At 56.1% G+C, this 20261-nt stretch overlaps 11 protein-coding genes across 11 annotated transcripts; 5 read left to right on the forward strand and 6 right to left on the reverse strand.

Annotated features, from left to right (window-relative positions):
- The first annotated feature begins 202 nt into the window (after positions 1-202).
- Positions 203-1907, forward strand: C8Q71DRAFT_843635 (uncharacterized protein). Its single transcript, XM_047926570.1, has 5 exons — positions 203-734; positions 791-931; positions 989-1086; positions 1151-1231; positions 1289-1907. Exons 1-5 carry the CDS (start codon positions 654-656, stop codon positions 1563-1565), a joined length of 678 nt encoding a protein of 225 aa, XP_047773012.1. The 5' UTR covers positions 203-653; the 3' UTR covers positions 1566-1907.
- C8Q71DRAFT_843637 (origin recognition complex subunit 3 N-terminus-domain-containing protein) lies at positions 1427-4598 on the reverse strand. Its single transcript, XM_047926571.1, has 13 exons — positions 4485-4598; positions 4389-4425; positions 4224-4342; positions 4050-4170; positions 3822-3998; positions 3609-3765; positions 3397-3562; positions 3224-3343; positions 2813-3174; positions 2507-2761; positions 2372-2447; positions 2005-2316; positions 1427-1929 (listed from the first exon to the last, which is right to left on the reverse strand). Exons 1-13 carry the CDS (start codon positions 4500-4502, stop codon positions 1738-1740), a joined length of 2112 nt encoding a protein of 703 aa, XP_047773013.1. The 5' UTR covers positions 4503-4598; the 3' UTR covers positions 1427-1737.
- Positions 4599-5460: 862 nt separating this feature from the next.
- On the forward strand, positions 5461-7295 carry C8Q71DRAFT_863132 (P-loop containing nucleoside triphosphate hydrolase protein; the record flags this gene model as incomplete). The annotated part of the gene is made up of 6 exons (XM_047928124.1): positions 5461-5717; positions 5770-6342; positions 6398-6687; positions 6743-6870; positions 6927-7032; positions 7093-7295. 6 exons carry the CDS (start codon positions 5461-5463, stop codon positions 7293-7295), a joined length of 1557 nt encoding a protein of 518 aa, XP_047773014.1.
- Positions 7296-7316: 21 nt separating this feature from the next.
- C8Q71DRAFT_400750 (uncharacterized protein) lies at positions 7317-8618 on the reverse strand. The gene is made up of 2 exons (XM_047918327.1): positions 8229-8618; positions 7317-8168 (listed from the first exon to the last, which is right to left on the reverse strand). The coding sequence occupies exons 1-2, from the start codon at positions 8564-8566 to the stop codon at positions 7457-7459; spliced, it is 1050 nt and encodes a 349-aa protein (XP_047773015.1). The 5' UTR covers positions 8567-8618; the 3' UTR covers positions 7317-7456.
- A 379-nt stretch (positions 8619-8997) lies between these two features.
- Positions 8998-9420, forward strand: C8Q71DRAFT_789875 (uncharacterized protein). The gene is made up of 2 exons (XM_047925281.1): positions 8998-9145; positions 9207-9420. The coding sequence occupies exons 1-2, from the start codon at positions 9019-9021 to the stop codon at positions 9365-9367; spliced, it is 288 nt and encodes a 95-aa protein (XP_047773016.1). The 5' UTR covers positions 8998-9018; the 3' UTR covers positions 9368-9420.
- Positions 9421-9623: 203 nt separating this feature from the next.
- Positions 9624-10116, forward strand: C8Q71DRAFT_691789 (uncharacterized protein; the record flags this gene model as incomplete). The annotated part of the gene is made up of 2 exons (XM_047919871.1): positions 9624-9782; positions 9841-10116. Coding segments are annotated over 2 exons (435 nt in total), but the record flags the coding sequence as incomplete, so codon positions are not given.
- Positions 10117-11839: 1723 nt separating this feature from the next.
- On the reverse strand, positions 11840-12932 carry C8Q71DRAFT_727995 (uncharacterized protein; the record flags this gene model as incomplete). Its single annotated transcript, XM_047921910.1, has 2 exons — positions 11840-12533; positions 12592-12932. 2 exons carry the CDS (start codon positions 12930-12932, stop codon positions 11840-11842), a joined length of 1035 nt encoding a protein of 344 aa, XP_047773018.1.
- A 228-nt stretch (positions 12933-13160) lies between these two features.
- C8Q71DRAFT_400844 (uncharacterized protein) lies at positions 13161-14430 on the forward strand. Its single transcript, XM_047918328.1, has 2 exons — positions 13161-13525; positions 13585-14430. The coding sequence occupies exons 1-2, from the start codon at positions 13173-13175 to the stop codon at positions 14321-14323; spliced, it is 1092 nt and encodes a 363-aa protein (XP_047773019.1). The 5' UTR covers positions 13161-13172; the 3' UTR covers positions 14324-14430.
- Positions 14431-14736: 306 nt separating this feature from the next.
- On the reverse strand, positions 14737-15606 carry C8Q71DRAFT_863137 (uncharacterized protein; the record flags this gene model as incomplete). Its single annotated transcript, XM_047928125.1, has 3 exons — positions 14737-14792; positions 14848-15221; positions 15269-15606. 3 exons carry the CDS (start codon positions 15604-15606, stop codon positions 14737-14739), a joined length of 768 nt encoding a protein of 255 aa, XP_047773020.1.
- A 935-nt stretch (positions 15607-16541) lies between these two features.
- Positions 16542-17892, reverse strand: C8Q71DRAFT_911796 (uncharacterized protein; the record flags this gene model as incomplete). Its single annotated transcript, XM_047929148.1, has 2 exons — positions 16542-17636; positions 17690-17892. 2 exons carry the CDS (start codon positions 17890-17892, stop codon positions 16886-16888), a joined length of 954 nt encoding a protein of 317 aa, XP_047773021.1. The 3' UTR covers positions 16542-16885.
- Positions 17893-19046: 1154 nt separating this feature from the next.
- C8Q71DRAFT_799673 (glutathione transferase) lies at positions 19047-19877 on the reverse strand (the record flags this gene model as incomplete). The annotated part of the gene is made up of 4 exons (XM_047925904.1): positions 19047-19104; positions 19157-19260; positions 19312-19429; positions 19504-19877. 4 exons carry the CDS (start codon positions 19875-19877, stop codon positions 19047-19049), a joined length of 654 nt encoding a protein of 217 aa, XP_047773022.1.
- Between the last annotated feature and the right edge of the window lie 384 nt (positions 19878-20261).

Genomic DNA, 20261 nt, shown 5'->3' on the forward strand with positions numbered 1-20261 from the left:
GACAGGACCACAGATTTTGATGACATTGATACGTCGAGTATATTCAGACGGCAGTGGATCATTGTCGTGGTCGCAGCATCACAACATGAGTATGATTTACCGTAGGTGGATGATGTGGCTGACATTCCAGCTCCGCGAGATCGACCCAGATCTTGATCTCATCTACTGCCGCTGTTGTAACGTAGTTCGTGTTTCTCGCTAGGCTGACCGTGCGCGTGAAGCCTGGTCTACCTTCGTTGTACAATGATCTGACGGGAATGTCCTTGGACACCAAATAATTCGTCGTCATTTACTGGCAGCCGCCATCTGTCTCCCATCTCACGGCCGTCGTCGAAGGGTCACGTACTACTAGTACGCTACCGGTGCGAGTCTACTACTAGTCCGACTTTCGAGAATATCCTCTCGAAAAAAGGCCCAATTATCTGACTCCCAGTCCCATGCATTAACCCCGTGTGTATAAAGTCTGAGGATCCTCTAGTCCGAGATGATTCAGACGCAGACGGTCGATCGCCACGCAGTTGACCACCTGTCAAACGATCGTGGTTGGCCCGCGTTGCCTCAGCCTCGTCCGCTGCGTCTTCTCTCTATTCTTCAACACGCACTCGCGCTCCTGCGCCTGAGCCGGTGGACTCTGTCCTCCTCGTAGCTTCGGTATGCCCAAGTCGACGTCTTCGCGGGTTGCACGACTGCTGTTCGTCGCCGCATTCGGTCTCCCCGCTCTGGGAAAGCTCTATGTACGTGAGACTCCTTGCCTTGCACACATGAACAACCTCACTGAACGTTTGCCCAGGTCACTGCACCCGTCGACGGGACGACTTGGACTGCAGGGCAGAACCAGACAATATCCTGGAAGGACGACGGATCCGACCCCGCCCTCACGAAGTTCGGCAAGGCAAGCGTTGGTATCTACGTCGGGAGCGCGACCGTCCAGGCACGTCTCTACTAGTCACCCCACTCCGCGTTGTTGAGACGGTACCTCCCGCTCTAGACGCGAGTCCAGAACATTGTCTCGAGCGTCGACGTCGCCACGACAGAGTCGATCGTCTTCACACCAGATCCCACCGTGGGGGCCAACGGCGACTACTAGTGCGTTCGCACTACGCACACCTCTCGCGCACACCGCCCGGCGGGCTAACACACATGTCTGCAGCTTCATCCGCTTTCAGTCCCTCAGCCTCAAGGACGCGAACAACTCCGCCTTCCCCGCGGAGGCCTTCTCCGCGACCTTCACGTGCGTCTTCCCCGCCCGCTTCTCTACCCACCCGCCCACTGACGCACCCACTCGTAGGATGACCGGTATGACGGGCTCGTTCAACGCCTCTGAGCACCCCGAGCTCGGCTCGATGGCGACGGCGGCGACTAGTGCGGCAGCGGGCACGCAGTCTGCGGGCGCGATGGCCGCCACGACGGGCTTCAGGGTCGCGACGAGCTCGCGTCCGCCCGACGCGGTGCCCACGACGATAACTGGCGTGTCTGCGAATGGCGCTGCGCGCCGCGTTGCAGGCGTTTCGGTTGGGAGTGCATCGCTGTTGGCTGCATTGCTATTGGTGGGGTGGATTTTGTGAGCTGAAGTGGCTGAGGGGTCGCGGTTGAGAAGGACATGCTATAGCTCTCTATTCCAATTGACTTGTCTATGTTTTAACCTGTAATCTGGATGTAGCATAGGGCACTTGGAACATTACTAGCCGACGCGGACAGACCATTGGGACATTGGACAAAGACGGCTATCGAACTGAGCTAATCGAGCACGTCATAAACCGTGCGGATGATATGGTCCGCCTTCCTGCCCGTATGGCGGACGAAGCCCATCCAGTCCAGTGTATGCAGCGCGCGCATGAATCGCGCCTGCACCTCCTCCACCCACTCCTCGCTCTCCTCCTCGGCGCTCGCACCTTCCTCCTCGCTCTCCTCTTCGTCCTCGCCCTCCGCCTCCAGCTGCAGCGCCCCCTTCCCCTTCGGCACGCCGTTCACCCGTCTCGCACCGCCGCCGTTCGCGACGGCCACCTCGCGCTCGCGCTTGCGGAGCCGCCGCCGCTGGCCCTCGAGCACGACCGCGAACGACTGGAACCAGTCGTACACGTTCACCATCCGGCCTGCCTCCACGTACCGCCGGAACAGGATGCTCGCGTCCGGGAGCTCCCACAGCGCCTCCTCGCCCTCGTCCTCCTCGTCTCCGTCGAGGTCGAGCGGGTCCGCGGGGGACGGAGACGCGGAGGGAGAGGGCGCGGGCTCGAGGAGCTCGCAGTGCGCACGCGCGAAGTCGGAGGGGTGCGTGAGCGCGGAGACGACGGCGAGGCGCGGGGCGGGGTTGATGAGCTAGAGGTGGCGCGACGTGAGCGGAAACAGGGTGGAAGGGGAAAGCGCTGCGCACCTCTGCGGGGAACGGCGTGTTCCCCATGTACCACATGTCCCACAGGGGCCCTTCGTCCAGCCTCACGAAGCGCTGCCTACGATCACGGCGATGTCAGTGGCACCGATCGGAATCGCGCTCCTGCGCCGGACTCACTCGAGGAAGTCGACGAGCCAGCCTCCCAGGGCGTCCGAGAGCTCGCGCACGCCGGGAGCGCCATCTTCTTGCGGTGGGCCGTCCGCATCGGGGTTGCCATCCTCGCCTTCTTCGCTCCGCGGCAGCTGCGCAAACAGGTTCTGCAGTTGTGCGTGCGGCGTCCCTTCCTCCGAGCCATCTCCGCCCGCACCAACCTGCTCGAACAGCGCCAGCAGCTCCGCAAGGAGCATCCCCAGCTGTTCCGCCGGTAGCTTCCTAGAGCGCCGCGCGTCAGCACCATACAACGGACGCAAGCTCGGAACGCACCTCACGACCATCCCGAGGTACCGCACCTCCTTCTCGACGCGCCCTCGCAGCACCGCACGCGCGAACTGGAGCGCGTCCTCCTCCTCGACGGAGTGTGCGCCCGCCATCTGCCCGATCCGGCGCGCGGCCTCCGCGGCGGCGAGTGCGACGCGCAGCTCGCGCGCCTTGCGGTGGAAGGCCGCGCGCGCGCTCTGCACCGCGTCTAGCAGGTCGTCTGGGGCGCTGTCGGTGGAGCGCTGGAGGCGTAGTGCGAGCGCGGAGACGAACGGGCGGGCGGATTCGTCGGTGAGCGAGGGATGAGCGTCGGAGGACGCGTCTGCGAGTACGGTGAGCGGCTCGGTGAAGTGTTTCATGTGGGCGAGCTGCCAGTCCGTCAAGTCCTGTCGTATCGGAAATCGAGTACATGCGCACCTGCAGAACGGTGTAGAGCGCGTCCAGCGAGGACGTGTGTCGCGACGCGAAGTCGTGGAGGAAGTCGAGAGTCGCTGGGCCGATCATTATGTCCGGTTCGAAAGTGGGATCGAAGTATGTCTGATGCGTATGCGCTCAGCTCCGCTGGTGAGGCGAGAATATGCGCGGCTTACCCTGGCGAGCACTTCCTCCGTGACGGACTGGCCTGAGGGTGCGGTGAACGCTCGGATGCGGAGAAGCGCGAGCGTCGACCGTGCATAAGCTTTGTGGAGGTGCGTCGGCGTCGAGGGCGAGGTAAGGCCCAGGACGAAGACCAAAGGAACACGTGGTACATGCAAGCTGGGTGAATGAGAACCAAGCGCATCGTGCGACGTGAAACGGGTACCTGCAGATATACAGGGCGTCTTGGACCACCCCGACATCGAATTGCTCGAAATCGTGGACGAAAACGACAAGATTCGGGTGGCTGTCAAGGGTGCGATACCACGCTTGGAGGCGCGCGAAATCATAGTTCGCAAGAGAGACAGCGGACCGCGTTCTCCCTAGATACACAACCGTGTCACGTCGAGTACGCGCGGCAGAAACCCGTCTTACCTACTTTCGGTACCAGACTGTGCCGTGAAGCCGGTGACGACCGCTCTCATCATCGAGAGCAGGTTTGGACATTCAGAGGGGTGTAGGTGAATTAACAGATCGCGTCTTTCTTGGCCCTGAACCGTTGAAGGGCTCTCAAGCTGAGAGACTACATCAGCATAGATGGGGCTGCCTGGCTCCGCTGCAAGGAACTGTCGGTGTCGTGCGCAGGGTGTAATGGTATGATACAGACCTGCGAGTGCGATCACGGGAATCTCGTGATAGGGTAAACCTGGTAGCTGGTCTTCATACGCTGACTTGATTTCGAGGGCAACTTCGCAGGCCACCGGGGCGTGTATCGCATGAACAAGTGTCTGACACGGCATGTGTCAAGCAGTGAAGAGCCTCGTTAAGCGACTGGGCGTACCTGCATGCGGGAGAGACACCTCGCCCATAGTGTTTTGTAGACCTTCATGCGCTGGACGTACCCACTAGGGAGGTCGCGCCACTGGGAGGGGTGTAACGGTTCGGGAGGTAGGCCGTCGTCTGCGCTGATTGGTCGACAATCACTGTGATTTGATAGCCAACATACCGTGCTCCTCATCATCTGGGGACAGATATACGCATGGCTTGTATTGCAGAGGTTAGCCTGTCTTCCCGTTGCGAGGCCGTTGTACTCGCTACGCACCTGTGTTTGGTCCTGCATATTCGCGGACCAGCTAGAGTCTGTGTCTTGTTGTTACACGAATCAACCGGAGCCCGGTAAACTGAAGGCAAGATCAGAGTTAAATCTGAGTCCGAGTCCGTTCAAACTTCAAACTTCAGAGCGCGATTTCGCGCCACAACCGCGACGAAGCCACGTGATTGTGTAAGCAACATGCGTTACATTGACGATTTCAAACTAACCGGTGCCACTAGTCGCACTGCTTAACTTGAACGTCGACATCGTCCCGTTGGGCCCACGCAGAGTGGTTTGAACGAGTCTGAGGGGATTGAAGACCACTTCCTGCACCAAGATCCCCACTTGCAAAAGACTCAGGCTATGAAGTGGACCGTCCCGACATGCCAGAGGGCCTTGCGGAATGCAATCGTGTTACGTGATTTACCCCAATATCTAGACATGAAGAAACAAAACCAGAAGTTGATGGGTATCCTCGACAGAGAGGAGTCTAGTCGACAGGCTAAGGAAGAGGAGATTCGGAGGCGACTCCTACCATCAAAACTCACCTTTCAGACGCATAATGCTTTCTTTCGCCCTCTACTTCACCTCGAGGAATGGCAACAGAGGTTCCCGAATTATTCATGTTCTGATTGGGCTGTCCTTGATTGTGACTATTAGGATTGATCTCCAACGCAACGTTATCTGTAGCACCACTCTAGCACCCGAGCGCGATCACTATAGGTATGTGCAATCCTACTATGTCTGCACCCTTGCCGATGAGTCAGCGCCTTACATCGTTTACACCTTCAGTCTGTGTATACCTGTCTGGGAGACGGAGGTACCGGGGGTCAAAGTCAACGGCACGTTGCACGTGCGCAAGAGAGACGGAGACAACGTTTGGCATCGAGCTACGTTCAACCGCGCCCGCATACCTCATACAGTAGCATTGAGATTCCACGACGGGAGTTTTGAGTGCGACCCGCCACACGAGCTAGTCGACGTCATGTTCGAGCTGGACGGCACGCCGTGGAGAAGACGCCATCGGGCAAACAACCTAACGCGTAAGGCTGCTCATCAGCGTCGCCTCCTGTTTCCCGACATAAACTATATCTTGGGTTTGCGTCGCCTTACGGATGCCGAGATCGACACGATAGATCTCGAGGAAGACAATAGCCTGCTCAGTAATCGGGAACAGAAGGAAACCATCGCAAAAATTGTGACGGAACCTCCAGGAAGTGTGCCGTTCATTATCTTTGGCCCGTGCGTGTTCCTCTGTGCTCCTCCTCCATCGGCTCATTCTACCGTTGAATAGCCCTGGCACCGGGAAGACGCTGACCGTCGCCAAGGCTGCTCTCCAGCTTCTCAAGCGCAAACCAGATGTTCGACTGCTCATGTGCGCGCCGACGAATGAAGCAGCTGATCTGTTGGCATACAAGATGATGGAGCTAGGACCCACGCAGCTGTTCAGACTCAACGCGCCCGGCCGTCCCGTTGACTCGGACACGAAGCTCAGGGCTGCACTCAAAGACTTCAGTGTTACCAAGGACGACAAGTACGGCATCCCGGACTTGGACCGCCTGCAGTCGTACAGGGTGGTCGTTGCGACCTGCGCATCTGCAGCCATCCCATATCTTCTCCAAATCGAACGTGGCTGGTTCACTCACATCTTCGTCGATGAAGCGAGCCAGTGTACAGAGCCCGATACAATGATCCCGCTCAAGCTCCTTGCAGACCAAAAAACGAACATCATTCTCGCCGGTGATTTCAAACAGCTTGGCCCAGTCATTCACTCGAGTCTCGCCAGCGACTTCGGCCTCAAACACAGTTACATGGAACGGCTCTCAGACTTGCCTATTTACGACTTAAAGGACTACGGAGGAGTGACGTTCGTGCATTTCTAAACCTGAATCAGAGTCCAATGCTGACGACAATGACCGTAGGATCATCAAACTACTCAACCATTTCAGATCACACCCCGCGATCATTGGATTCTCAAATCAGCACTTTTACGACAACGAACTGAAGCTGTGTGGCGACGAGGCAATCACGCATAGCATGCTTGACTCAGATGTTCTGGATGGTCTTAACCCCAAATTCCCCGTGGTCTTTCACGCTGTCAAAGGCCGGGAGGTCCAGAAAGGACACTCTCCCTCCTACTTCAATATGCCGGAGGCGATGCTTGTATCAAGATACTGCGAGATGCTAATCAACGATACAAACTGTCCCATCAGTACGTCTCATTAGATAACCTTTTTAGTGGCTGACCTTGAGACTGGCATACCCAGCCGCGCAAGAAATTGGAATTATAAGCCCGTACAGTGCGCAATGCCACAAGATCCGCGCGCTCCTCAAACAATCACCCATGGATACGGACGCACTGCGTATCGGCTCGACGGAACAGTTTCAGGGCCAGGTACGTGTCGTGTCCCCAAGTAAGCTACTTGACTCTGACCGAGTCCTTCTGCGCAGGATTACCGTGTCATCATCATATCGACTGTACGTAGCAACCAGAAGCGCGCGGACAGAGACATTCGCCAGCGGCTCGGGTTCGTGGCAGATCCACGCAGGTTTAACGGTGCGTACAACCTGCAAAAATCCGAGAGTTCGCTGGAAGCATCGCTGACGGGATGCTCAGTCGCTACAACGCGAGCACGGTCTCTTCTCGTCGTCATCGGCGATCCAGATGTCCTCGCACTTGACGATGTTTGGCGTGAGTTCATGGTGTATGTGAAGGCCAATGGCGGCTGGAGAGGAAAATTCGTCTCGGGGTCATACGGCAATGGTTGCAATGCAGGATTTGAAGGAGAGACTGGTGGTGAAGGTGCCGTGGACCAGTGAACAATGGCATGTAGTCCCCAATAATGTGAACGAAGGAAACCAGCCTGGAGGCGGCGTATAGACGGAGTTGGATTGGGGTAGAGCAGCGCAGTACTACTGTATCTGTAAATGTGGACGAAGGGAACAAGTCGATGTTAAGTCCATGTCAACCAGAGATATACTCAGCTATCACCCTGAGACATAACTGCATCCTCCTGAGACACCACTTCCTCGCTTCCCTCCTTCAGATTGAATACATCAGGCAGTTCGGACCAGATCCTCTGGCGCAGCGTGGTGGCCCTCGCTTCAAGCAGTGCAATGCACGATGCGCAGAGAGGCGAACTTGGTTTTGGCTTCTTTTTACGATCGTAGCCGCGGAGGTCCCAGGGAGCGAGAACATCGCCATTTCCCCGTGGAATCCGATGGATCCACTTCAGTTGGAGAGTTGCAAGAGATGTGTTACAGCGATCGATGATCACGCATTCTGCGTTATCCAGGGGCGAGAAGACATCCGACGCAAGTTGAACGTTGAGCGTGCAGAGCCTTCTCATTCCGTCCGTGCAGTGTCCAAGATCCTCGAAGTTCAAGGTGTCCACAACACCGTCCTTGCGCACCTTGCCTTCCAGCAGCTCTTTCCCGTCCAATTGACAGCACCCATAGAGAGCGGCGGGAAGGATCGATAAAGTATTGGTGAGGCGTGCTAGATTCGCAGCGACGATCGCGTCGGTCGATGTCTCGCTAGTGAGGCGGGTCGCGAACGCATCGAACGTGGCGGGGAAGTATTTCTTCAACTCCTCCAAGGAATCTTCGAGCACGTCCTGAATGCCGTACTTGTGCGCGAGACGGATGCAGTTCGCGACGTCATCGAATTCAAACTTCAGGCGTCGCATGTATCTGTAAAACGCGCTGTTAGTCACGGCCCCAAAAATAGAGAGAATGGTTTGGTATACGTACCGCCTTCCGCCCAGCAGAATGGCCAATAATGAGCGGACCTCAGCCGCAGTGTCCGTGACGTGGACTACGGGGCAGTCGTCCAGGCCAGATTCTCGCGAGAGATCCGGAGCAGGTTTGGCGAGGCTCAGCATGTCGCGGAAAACTTCAGAGTCTGCGGCAAGCAGACCCTTGAAGACGCGAAAGCCGACGCCCTGCGCTATGATGATGACATTCCCGTCCTCGTACCAGAACCGCTCGTCCCGGCTGAAGGCATGCTGCAGTGAGGCCGTGGGCTCGGATTCCGAGCGAGGTCGCTTTCGAGTCGGCTCCAATGGCTGCGGGCTCGGTGGTGCGTCCATGGTGAGAGGGTGTGGCCAAGTTGAAGTTGTGACAACGTGAGGTCGCGACGCGCTGCGCTGACCAGAGCACAAGCCCCGTGACCGCGTACATAACAGCTCAGCGCTGGCCGTAAGTAGCGCTCAAGGGACCGTCAACCGTCAACGCGTTCCCAGTTCTACGTCTACCCAACTTCTACCTCCTTCGGATTCACCATTCTTAATTGATGCCTGTTGCATCCGTGTGTGGAACCTCTTGACTTCTGGTATGTATGACCACTTGCACGACCAATGCCGCTGATTACAAACAATAACCATCAGATATTCCGTGGTCATGGCCCAACCCCTTCCTCGACCGGATCCCTTCAATACCGACTCTGAAATCTTGTTACACTCTGCGTAAGGTGTCTATCTTGCTCTCGAGTCGAAACTTGTCAGCAATCCCGGTGTCGCAGTTGGGTACCCCCTCCCCTAGTATGCGCGCCTTCTGCGGAGGAGGCTGCTCGAGGCACCGAGGACAAGGGCCACATCGAGGTCGCCACGCAGATAGTGCGGTGCTCCAGGAGCTAACAAGCCTCTACAAGAACCATTTCCTTCGTTGCTGTAAGCCACCTCCCCCTCGTACCCACTCGTGCGCTTTTACGCGAAAACGGTGTCCACATAGTTTGTCAAGCAAAGGGTCCCACGCCCGAACCTATGTCACGTCCTGTTGCGCCATCGTTTGACCCTGAGAAACGAGAGATCAGAGCTCTGTTGGTCTCGACTCCGTCGATTCACCAAGTAGCCAAGGCCAAAGTACGCCCTGCAGTTCCTAATATACTGTAATTTTCCCGGTAATTCTGCTCGCTCTTTCAGGTTCTTCTCCGCAATGGGTATAGGTGTATGCTCAGCAAACAACTCGGCTTAGAAGCTTTTGAGTAAATGCGTCTTTGGATGATAGAGTGACCCAGTCAGCAAACACCCGCTGCACACACATCTTCGATAGGTCCACAAACGGATATATCGGTGATCCCGCCAAGGTTCAATATAAAGGAATCTGACGTTCATTCTCGTCTGATTCCCATTTCAGAACGCTTATGCCGCCTCCGTGCACGCGATATTGGACGGCTTCGGCGGTGTCAGCTCCATCGAAGAGCTCAACGGCCCCAAAGTACATCGCCTTGAAAATATTCTTATCCTGGGTTCATTTTACCACGACGCATTCGACCAGCTACAACTCTGGCTGGAGAACCGTCCGAACGTGAGCGATGGAGTTCGCATACTCGCCGTCTGCTAGTTCACATCGCACCCACTTACAGGGTTCCAAGTATACTTACGTCGTGAAAGCCTCAGCTGAACATGATCTCCGGAGTCTACTGAACAGACGTGTCGAGTTTACGACGACCGACACGGTGAATCTTCCGTTGCCTGACCCTCGTTATTTCAGGCTTCACGCGGCTTGCGCCCGGGCCGCTGACCTGTCAGGCGCAGAGGAGTACAACAATAGGATTCTGCGCGAGGCGGAAGCTACGGGTGTGCTGGCGGCCGATGGGGGATCGAGTGAACTGTTGGACTACGTGCTCATGAGTCGCTTGAGTCGCCTCGATGTAGTTTGAGCCTGCCAGGCGAGCTCCTTGGATCGTTCGCACATGAAGGACCCTGGCTTTGGTATACGTGCAGTCGCATGGCATCCAACCGGGCTATTCCTCGCTACGCTAGGCTGGGACGACAAGGTGCGCAGATGATATTTCCAAAGACGGTACATGCACACTGAGTATGGCGTGTCAGGTGTATGTCCTAGAGAACCTGGCCTGCGGTCCAATCGCCGCATTCAAGCTGCAGAGCCAAATACCGGCGGGTACGGTAAGCTCTCATGCATTTTGACGTCACCGAAGCGTGAGTGAACGAGTTTTGGCAGACGATATGGCATGGCCCATCTGATCGACTGGCTCGAGGCCACCGGGGGATGTGATTTTCTCTCATGTGCGTCTTCTGTGGTCATCCTCGACTACGATTGCTCATCTCATATCATACAAACCAACGCGTGCAGGCTCCTCACACTCACCTTGACCCTGCGCGATGGCACCAAGCCTCCACCAAAACTACCTATCTGCAGCATTCAGAATGTCGTCGTCCCCTGAGTACCTCACAGGGCCTGGAACGGCGATGGAACGACTCTCATGGTGCGCTACGGTGGTGAGCCGGATTCGGCAGTCTGGCTTTACGGCTTTCCCAATCTTGCCCGGCCGGCGATCCTGTACCCTCACCTCGCACCCGTGCTGGAATCAAAGCTCGGGAGCATGCTGCGTGCGAGTACGGTGACCAGCGTGTGGCGAAATCCCGTTCGGAAGAGCTCCCTCGCTTGCTTGACGGGTGGGTGGCGGGGCGGTCTATCCAAGGCCGGCCTGCTGTGCTCATGTCCCGTCTGATTGTCGAGTGTCCCCCGGTAGGTAGACGCGCTCATCGTTACACGTTACTCGATGTGATCTTCTCAATGGTCCCATGCACGCCGCTGACCCTGACGTCTCCAGCGGCGCCGTATAGTGCGCAGTGCAGCGCGCGCTGCTAGGAAGGCGCTCGACTAGGCTGGAGGGCGTGAAGGCGGGTAGCACGGAGGAATTACACGGGCAGGTACGGATCCCTACCCGCGGCGACGAACCTCTGGAGTGTCGAGCCTGTTATGTAGGAACGTCGCGTTATCACCATCTCGATCGTCCGGAGCAACCCCGTTCGTGCACTCCGAAACGTTCGCCAGCGGTTGGGCGTCGTAGGTGACCCTCAACGGTGCATGCTGTTCTGAACACGCATCGTCCCGACTGCTGTCTTACGATGTGCTATCACCCGGGCTACGAACGCTCCTCATCGTTGTCGGCGACCCGGATATCCTCGTGCTCGACGCTGTCTGGAATTTGGCCTACGTGAAGATGAGCCGCGGGTGGAGGAGCAGAGGTCTCGTTCGGGGACGGCTCAGATCCGGACAAAGGCATCACCGCAAAGACGGCTTAGTAGGATGTCCGGGAGATGATACAGAGAATGCAGTCGTTGACGAACGCTGACGGATGGAGGATCCTGCACTCTGAACGTCTCGGCTCGGAGCCGGACGACGAGGCATTTGATGATAGGCTAGCGGAACTTGAAAGAGTGATGCGCAGTGGGTTGCAGCGGCACTTCGTGGTTGCGGCGCATGTATGTGGCGTGTTTTTGTAATCGTACATACAACCTATGATCACAGTAGTTAGTGTCCATGCGCAGCTGACTACGCGAGTGCGTGGCTCTAGCATACCATGACAGCCCCAATTGTTTCACCAGCTGAATGCGCTACTCCTCCCGCTCCTTCTCATCAGTCTCCAACCCAAACAACTTCGGAAGTTCCGCCCAGATTTGCTTGCGCCTATTCCCCTCTCTTTCTACCAATATTTTGATGCATGACGAACAAAGGGGGTACGCGGGTTTTGGCGTCGCCTTGTAGAAATAGTTGCGTAAGGATTTGAACGATGAGTATAGGGCATTGCTGTACCCGCTGCAGGTGAGGGTAACATGAGCTGACAGAATGGAGTGGATAGAGTTGTTGCAACGCGAGTTTGTCGAACATTCGCCATCTTCGCCGATAGGACTGAATGTGTCTCTGAGTGTACTGGTCATAAACAGAGTGCAGAGCTCAGCCCTCTTGTTGAGACACAGCCTCAGGTCTTCTGGGCTCAGAGTATCTTCGGTGTTGTCTGAGTGAGGATGCCCCTCTATGAGCTCCTCGGCAGTTAACTGGCAGCAGAGGTAGAGGGCGGCGGGAAGCAATGACAGCGTGTTTGTGAGACGTGCAACGTTGACCCCCACGATAGCTTGCGTGTCAATGGCGAGCTTATTTCGGCGGTCCCACGAAGCCAGTGTAGATGGGAAGTAGTATTCGAGCCCTTTCAGAGAATCTTCAAGGAGCTGCTTCATGCCATACTTGTGCGCGAGTCGAGTGCAATTAGCGAGATCTTCGAAAGTAGAGAAGCGATGTTCTGGTAGGAACCTGTGAAGATACCATCGATGGGTCGAAGAGGTGTAGCGAGACAATGCAGAGCACGTACTGCGTAGGAAGAAGTACCGATAGCAGTGAACGAAGCTCCGCTGCCGTATCTGTGACATGGACTACGGGACAGTCGCCCACTGGGTCCGGACCCGGTTGAGGAAGGCTGAACATGTCGCGGAAGACGTCGGAGTGCGCGGAGAGCAGGCCTTTGTAGACGCGAAATCCAACGTTCCCCGCGATGACTACGATGTTTCCGTCCTCGTACCAGAACCTTCCGTCTCGGCTGAAGGGCTCCTTCGACGAATCCGAGCCCACGCTGGCAGCGCTGGACTCCGAGTCGGTTCGCGGCCGCTTGCGCGTCGGTGGCTCATCAGAGTGAGTGCGTGACTGCTCGCTCATAATGAGCGGATGAGGGCGAGTCCTAAAGTGAGTGACCGAGTCGGACCGAGGAGATGAAAGGTAAGGGTCTGTACAGCGACGACATATATACGAGATACGAGATTATATCAGCAGACTACGCTAGTACATACAGCTCAGGTCCGACAAGATCATTATTGCCAGGACGCGATCACGTGCTATATGGCTGCCAGCGTGTCCGGTGGCAGATCAGAAAGCGCACTTCGTTGCTGTCCATGTACCATGAGCCGTCCATCGAGTTCAGAGACCCCAGACTCCCGAGTTCGCACTCCAAAGCGTCCACGTACAGACTCTAGCTCCATGTCGCCTCTACCGGCTCCGTTTGTCCGCAACACGCAGTTCTGGTACGATGACGGCAACGTCATCATCGTCGCACAGAATGTAGGCTTCCGTGTCTACAAAGGCCTGCTGTCCAAATCATCCAGGGTGCTTGGCTACATGGTTAATGCTGCGCAGCTTCCTCCGAGTCAATCGCGAGACCAGCCTGAGAGCGGGGACAACTGCACCGTTGTTCACGTCACCGACACGGCCGCGGAGATGCGTTCACTGCTGATGGTTCTCTTAGAAGGGCGGCAGTATGTAGTCGATCTGTATCTGAGAGTGTCCCGTTGATTCACTGGTTTATTCAAAATAGCTACATGCAACGACGCCTGGAGTTTACGTTCGAAGACATGGCGAATTGCATTCAACTCGCGTACAAGTACGAGATCGAGGACCTCCTCGAGGACTCGTTGAAGGAGCTCAGACGGTACTATTCAGACGACTTCGACGCATGGGACTCCAGGGTCGAGAGCGCGGAGCCGACACACGCGATTGTGGCAGTCAACCTGGCGCGCCTCGTGTGCCCCGGTGCACAATCGCTATTCCCCTCTGCTATCTACGCCTGCTGCCAACTCGACGCAATGGAGATGGTGGACGGACACAAGCGCGAAGACGGCGCGGTGGACTCTCTGAGCCGGGAAGACCTCGCGCTCTGCATCAATGGAAAGGCGGAGCTTTGCGTCCGTGCGGTACCGTTCATCCACAAGCTGTTCGGGCTTACCAACAACACGAGCTGTACCTCGAGCGATCAATGCCGAAAATCCCTCACCTCTCTACAGAATCTACGGAGCTCCCGCGTTAACGTCAGCGACGGCTGCGACCTTCTCGCCTCATGGGAGGGGAAGATCAGGAAGTGTGGCAGCGGCCGCAGGACGAGTGCGGAGAGGGACATGCCTCTGTGTGCCTCGTGCATCACAGCGCTGTGCATAAGGGAGAGGATGCTGCGCAGGGAAATATGGTTGGATAAAGTATGGTTGGATGTGTCGGCATTGCAGGCTCTGGACGAGGACGAGTCTGAGGAGGATGACGCTGAGAGTGCCCAGGACCACTAATATCTTCAGTCACGGTCCATTGTCTAGAGCTTTCCCACTGTCGCGTATGTCGTCCCAGTACACACTGGGGACGCAGTATGGCTTCTGATCAAGTTGTATGGACGGTATCATACATACTGTAGCATAGTAGATCGATAAGTTCAAGCTCCAGTCACCATGTTGTTCGTCGGAATCAGTATTGCTTCAAGCGTAAGGAGCATGTCTTCATAGCAATTACGTAGTACCTGTCAACTCGAACAGCTTTGGCAAGTCCTCCCAAATAAACATGCGTACGTCTATGTCCCGTTTCAGTAGGACCTTGATACACATTGAACAGACATGATGCTGCTGAGTCTTATCAGTAAGCACATCTAGTACGCGTTCCCGCCAAGATGTCAAAGCGTTATAAGTATATCTACGTGAAGGAGGGAGTGTTAAGCTATAGGATTGTATAGCGGCAAGTGAGGATGCACATGAGGGATTGGCCTGTCTACATTTGGCACTTTCAGCCAGCTCCAAGGGCCGGAACATCTGGTATACCGCACGCATGCAGTGGAGGGAGAGATGGCTCTTGCCATCGATGCACCGCTCGAGGTCCTCCTTGCTCAGACGGTCAACCGTACCGTCTGAGCGTTCGTACCCGTCCATTAGCTCCCGTGCGTTCATCTGACAGCAGCAGTATAGGGCGGCTGGTAGCAACGACGTCGTGCCCGTGAGGCGCGCCAGGTTGACAGCGATAATCGCGTGTCCATCCGCGCAGGGGATAGCTCGGGTGTCCCACGACTCGAACTTGGCAGGGTAGTATCTCTCAATCTCCGCCAAAGAGTCCTTGAGTAGGTCCTTGATCCCGTACTTGTGCGCGAGCCGGACGCAATTGGCTATGTCCTCGAACGCGAACGTGCGGCGGGCCCACATGTACCTGACAACATCAGTCAGTACCAAGAGCCAATGACAATGAACACATACTGTCTGGCATCCAGGAGCACTGTGAGTAACGAGCGCATCTCGGCCGCCGTGTCGCTAACGTGTACGACGGGGTAATCGTCCGAGGCATCTTGTAAGTGGTCCGAAGGCTGCGCGAGGGCGAACATGTCGCGGAACACATCAGAGCTCGCAGCAAGCAAGCTCTTGAAGACGCGAAATCCGACGTTCTGCGCGAGGATGATAATGCTGCCGTCGGGGTACCAGAACTTCGCATCGCGGCTGAAAGGCGGCTCGTCCGACCCAGTGCCGGAGTCTGGCACGGTGCGGGGTCGTTTGCGCTGCGGCTCGTCGGGATCCTGCAAGGTAGTTCGCTGGCTCATGACTGGACGGTATACCAGTGGCGAGCAAGCACCTAGGGTTTGGCGATGCGTCGAGTCAACGCCGTTGGACAAGTCACAACTCGCTGAGCGACAGGAAATTGAATGCGCTGGCGGCAAGGATGCACGTGACCGCGAGGCCTGTAAGCGCCTTTGGCAGTGGCCGCGGGGACTTGTCCGAGTCCACAGGTCCGCCCACAGTCCCAAGCGTCCTGACCTCAGTAGTAGATCGTACGCTTCAGTGCCTCGTTTAGTTCACTCATTGTCCGGCCCCCAAACTCACAGACCGCCTACACATAGCGCGGCGTGCAGAGCAGCGAAGACTTACCGGTATACCGTCAATGCAGGACTCCAGATTCTCTGGCCTCAAATCCTCTACCGCGCCGTCGGGACACACATTTACCTGCATCTGGCAGCTACCGCACATCCAATTGACAGCAGGATGATAACTGTGACGAAGCAGGGAGTAACGACTGGATTTCCGTGAGACGCGAGGTCCGCGGCCACGATCGCATAGTCTTCGGGTGCGTGCTTGTCCGCGGCCTATCATTCCACCACCCAGATTCGTTCAAGCTCTCGCGAAGTCGTATAGAAGGCTCTCGATCGCTTGTTTGTGCGTGAGTTGGACACGGTCGGCTACGTCGATGTTGACCCTAGGACAACCTATGGGCCTAGTGCAGGTTAGCAGCAACGCTCACGATGTCGTCGGCACATACTAGAACGTTTGTGTATGATGCTGTCACCGCAAGAACGGGAGGAGAAGGCTCGGTGACTTTCCCTGCGCAGAGGCACGACCGGACGGGGCAGACTCCGTGGAATCCGGAGTCCGGTCGACGACCTATGAAGATTCAGGAGGAGTATGCAACGATGCATGACAGGCTGACCAGCAGAGATACAGAGGAGGACTTGATTAAACTGTGCAATCAGTGATGTATACAATGGACTGCACAGTATGCGTACCTGACGTGTCGAAGTGCGTACCTTCAGCCTTACACTACACAGAATAGACCAGGAGTCCTCACATCCATACCAAAAGGAATTGCACCACGAGCGCTGAGCGACCCAAAAGACCAACGATCATATGCCATAAACGTCTATCCCAGTACATCACAAACAACCAGGGATGCAGAGCCCCGATCTGACACCGTCAGAACTCAAGCGCTTCGGCACTCAGGTATCTGTAAGTACTGTGTTTGGCTACACAGAAGATATCAGTCAGAGCCTACGGACTGACGGGAGGATCATCATAAACTTGCCTCTAGCAGTGTGCAAGTGTGCAATGTTAATCACTATCCGACTCGTCATCTAAACTCGAGTCGGAGTCTACTTCGCTTGTGTCATCCTCGCCATGGCCTATGTCTCCGCCCTTGACTAGGCCGAAGAGTCGTGGTAGCTCAGACCACAAAGCTTCGCGCAAATTCGCCTCCTTCTCACACATAAGTGAGATGCACCGTGCGCAGAGGCGCGTAGAGCCGCCAGCAGAACCAGCAGCACGTATACTGCTACCTCGTGAGCCGAGGAGGTTGGACAGACCAACAGTGTTCTGATAACACTGGGCCTGCAGGGAGGTTGCAGATCTACAGCACCGAGTGGCGCCACTGTCCACGGAGCCATTGACAAAGTGAGCAGTTTTCCAGCGGGAAAAGACTTCGTGAATAAAGCCAGATGCACGGATGCTGAGCTGTATTTTGCCGTCGATGCACCGCTCGACGTCGTCCGAGGCTAGGGTTTCCACGACGCCGTCTCTGCGAACCATACCCCGGATAATTTGCGAGCCTCCCATCTGGCAGCACACGTAGAGCGCGGCAGGTAATATCGACGTTGTGTCTGTAAGGCGCGCCAAGTTGACGGCGATGATCGCGTGCCCCAGCTTCGGAGTTTTTTTCCTGCGCTCCCAGGCCCAAAATGTGGAAGGAAAGTACTTTTGGATCTCCTCCAGTGAATCATCGAGGAGGTCCTTGATCACATACTTGTGTGCGAGCCGGACACAGTTCGCGACGTCTTCGAATCCGAGGTGTTCGCGACGCAAATACCTGATACGGAGAGAATCAGTACGCACATTTCGTTCATATAGGCAGAAGCGCACCGCCTGGCATCTAGGAGGACCGTGAGCAGTGACCGCATCTCAGCGGCCGTATCGGTGACATGAACCATGGGGCAGTCCGCCGGGTGTTCCGAAGGCCTCGCAAGGGTCAACGTGTTCTCGAACTCTTTGGAGCTCGCAGAGAGCAAGCCTTTGTATACGCAAAATCCCACATTCTGGGCGATGATTGCGAGCGGAGCGAGCATACATTGCCTAGGGGGTGCAGCCCGGAGCCAAACAACTACAAATTTCACGTAACCCAGATCATTATTTCCTGCGATGCTGCAAAGACTGCCGTCCCGCGCATTCAAACATGCCCTAGTATTCTCGAAAAAATGCCCATAATTTGCGCAATGCAGTACTACCCTTAGAAGTGCCCTCCTTTGTGGCTCTGCGGGCAATGCTTCGCAGTCGTGCTCTCGAAAATGGTGGCGCGCGCGATGTTCAACTTAAGCGCTCATCGACCAGCAGCGGCCACCGTGTCGTGTCTCTCCATTCCTTTCGCTTTTCATGTGCAGGCTAGTGCGTATAGCAATCCACATGAACGACCCTCTAAATTTTGCCTCCTTTGTGGTTCCGCGTGCAGTATGTCGCAGTCGTGCTCTTGAGAAAGGTGGCGCGCGCGATGTTCGAGTAAGCGCTCACCGACCAGCAGCGGCCACCGCGTCGCGTCCCTCTAGGAGGTTGAATGAATTGGATACTCTGCCCACAGGAGACTTACGTGTCCACACGGGGCTCGCTATGAATCTGACGTACTGTACTGCGCCCTCGGATTGTAGCGAGCCCCTTTTCACGGAAAAAGTATGTTAATGATGTTGCCGTCGGGGAACCAGAACTTCGCGTCGCGGCCGAACGGTGGCTCATCCGACCCAGGGCCAGCGGAGTCTGACTTGGTGCGGGGTCGTTTTCGCTGCGGCTCGTCGGAGACTTGCGAAGTGGGTCGCATGCTCATGGTAGGACAATAGTAGCTGTAGCGGCCGAGTTGAACAAGGTATGGCGACCCGTCGAGAGCCGTCGACGCCGTTGGACGAGGTGGGACGACAGTGATTGCGCTGGCCGATGCACGTGAGCGCGTAGCATTGAGCGTCTGTCGCGGTCATCCTCTGATTCCTCATACTCTTCCTATACTTACAAATATACCAATCTTCCTCTTCCCTCAGCAAATAAAGGGCGACAACGGCTCTTACGGTGTGGTCTCAAACTTATACTCAAGGGCGACATCTGCTTCGGTCACTAGCAGACCGCCCCTCAATGCGAAGTACTATCAGGGCGAAGATGAGGTGCAAAGTAAACCCATGCTATGCACCTATTCGTTCTTACACCACTACATTTCGTTCGTTCGAAAGCAGCATCGCTACACTTAAGCTCCGTCCTTTACAGCCTGCCAGGAAGGCCGGGAAGTGATGTCCTTCCACCACCTGCCGAAAGCGTCAGTATTTCGATAAGAACAGTTGGCCAACATGTACTCGCCGTGCCAGGTGCGGCCTCTTCGAGGCATCTTCAAGCGCGTCGACGCCGAGGGGAGCGAGCATCGCGCCGTAGGTGATGTGGAAGAGATCCGCAAGCGTCACCTCCTGTTGGTGAGTCGTCAGCGAACGTTCGATAGGCAAGAACGTGATACTAACATCGCCTGCGAGGTACTTCTGCTTCGACAGGATGATTTCGTAGGCATCGAGCTTCAGGAGCAGTTGCCTTGTCAGGCTCTCGACGACCTTGGGGTCCGCAGGGCCTAGACCCTTCCCGCTACAAAGGTACGTCGCCAGTCAGCTATCTTCCCACTCTCTGCAGCTGACGAGTAGCCTGCGTAAGAAACCCACCCCTTGAACACCTTCTCGAACGCGATCTGGCTCGCGAACGGGTCGAAGTTGGTCAGCTCGATACTCGCCGCCTGCTCGAACTTCGCGACAGCCCTGAGGTCCGCGGGATCAGGCAGAACCTTGTTGCCCTGCCCGGCGTACTTGACCGCAATGTACCGCCCGATAGCGCGGCTCTCGAACAGCTGGAAGCCGTCCTCCTCCTCGATGTAGGGCACCTGCCCGAACGGCTGCTTCGCGAGGTATTCCGGAGATTTGTGCGCCCCGGTGGCCAAGTTGACGGGGAAGAACTCGTAGGGGACGTTCTTCTCCTTGAGCACGATGGCGACGCGCCGAGTGCAAGTGGAGAGGGGGGAGCCGTACAACTTCAAGACCATGTTGTCGAGGATGCGTGTAGAGAGTGGGGCGCTGAGTAGACGTTGACTGGATCGGGTATCCGGCCTTCTGGAAACCAGCGAACTTATACGATGGCGAGGTCCTGATTTGTAAGCAGAAGGTAAGTTCAATGACGATGGAATGTTCGTAGCTTACGGTCAACTAGGTTCGGCTTGCTAAGACGGCTTCTCGACTTTCATAATTTGAGGCAGCGATTGGCAGAGCACCTTCTGTTGTGTTCGGTACAGCATGGTCGCGATCAACAAGATCATCGCCACGCTATTGATTTGAGCAATGGAAAAGATAAGCTGGTCGACATGAGCGCGTTTGTTCCTACTTATCGTTACCAATATCGTGTCATCGTTATTACACCCTGCTGACAACCT

Source organism: Rhodofomes roseus (genome assembly GCF_022264815.1).
Source record: "Rhodofomes roseus strain CIRM-BRFM 1785 chromosome Unknown C8Q71scaffold_37, whole genome shotgun sequence".
In the NCBI taxonomy this organism is placed as follows: domain Eukaryota; kingdom Fungi; phylum Basidiomycota; class Agaricomycetes; order Polyporales; family Fomitopsidaceae; genus Rhodofomes; species Rhodofomes roseus.

Coding starts and splice junctions, on each gene's coding strand:
- C8Q71DRAFT_843635 (XM_047926570.1), top strand. CDS start 654: ATGCCCAAGTCGACGTCTTCGCGGGTTGCACGACTGCTGTTCGTCGCC. Junction 735..790: donor CCGCTCTGGGAAAGCTCTAT/GTACGTGAGACT, acceptor ACGTTTGCCCAG/GTCACTGCACCCGTCGACGG. Junction 1,087..1,150: donor GGGGCCAACGGCGACTACTA/GTGCGTTCGCAC, acceptor ACATGTCTGCAG/CTTCATCCGCTTTCAGTCCC.
- C8Q71DRAFT_843637 (XM_047926571.1), bottom strand. Junction 3,344..3,396: donor CGGAGGAAGTGCTCGCCAGG/GTAAGCCGCGCA, acceptor CATACGCATCAG/ACATACTTCGATCCCACTTT. Junction 3,175..3,223: donor CGCTCTACACCGTTCTGCAG/GTGCGCATGTAC, acceptor ACGGACTGGCAG/CTCGCCCACATGAAACACTT.
- C8Q71DRAFT_400750 (XM_047918327.1), bottom strand. CDS start 8,566: ATGGACGCACCACCGAGCCCGCAGCCATTGGAGCCGACTCGAAAGCGA. Junction 8,169..8,228: donor ATTCTGCTGGGCGGAAGGCG/GTACGTATACCA, acceptor CGCGTTTTACAG/ATACATGCGACGCCTGAAGT.
- C8Q71DRAFT_789875 (XM_047925281.1), top strand. CDS start 9,019: ATGCGCGCCTTCTGCGGAGGAGGCTGCTCGAGGCACCGAGGACAAGGG. Junction 9,146..9,206: donor GAACCATTTCCTTCGTTGCT/GTAAGCCACCTC, acceptor GTGTCCACATAG/TTTGTCAAGCAAAGGGTCCC.
- C8Q71DRAFT_400844 (XM_047918328.1), top strand. CDS start 13,173: ATGAGCCGTCCATCGAGTTCAGAGACCCCAGACTCCCGAGTTCGCACT. Junction 13,526..13,584: donor GTTCTCTTAGAAGGGCGGCA/GTATGTAGTCGA, acceptor TATTCAAAATAG/CTACATGCAACGACGCCTGG.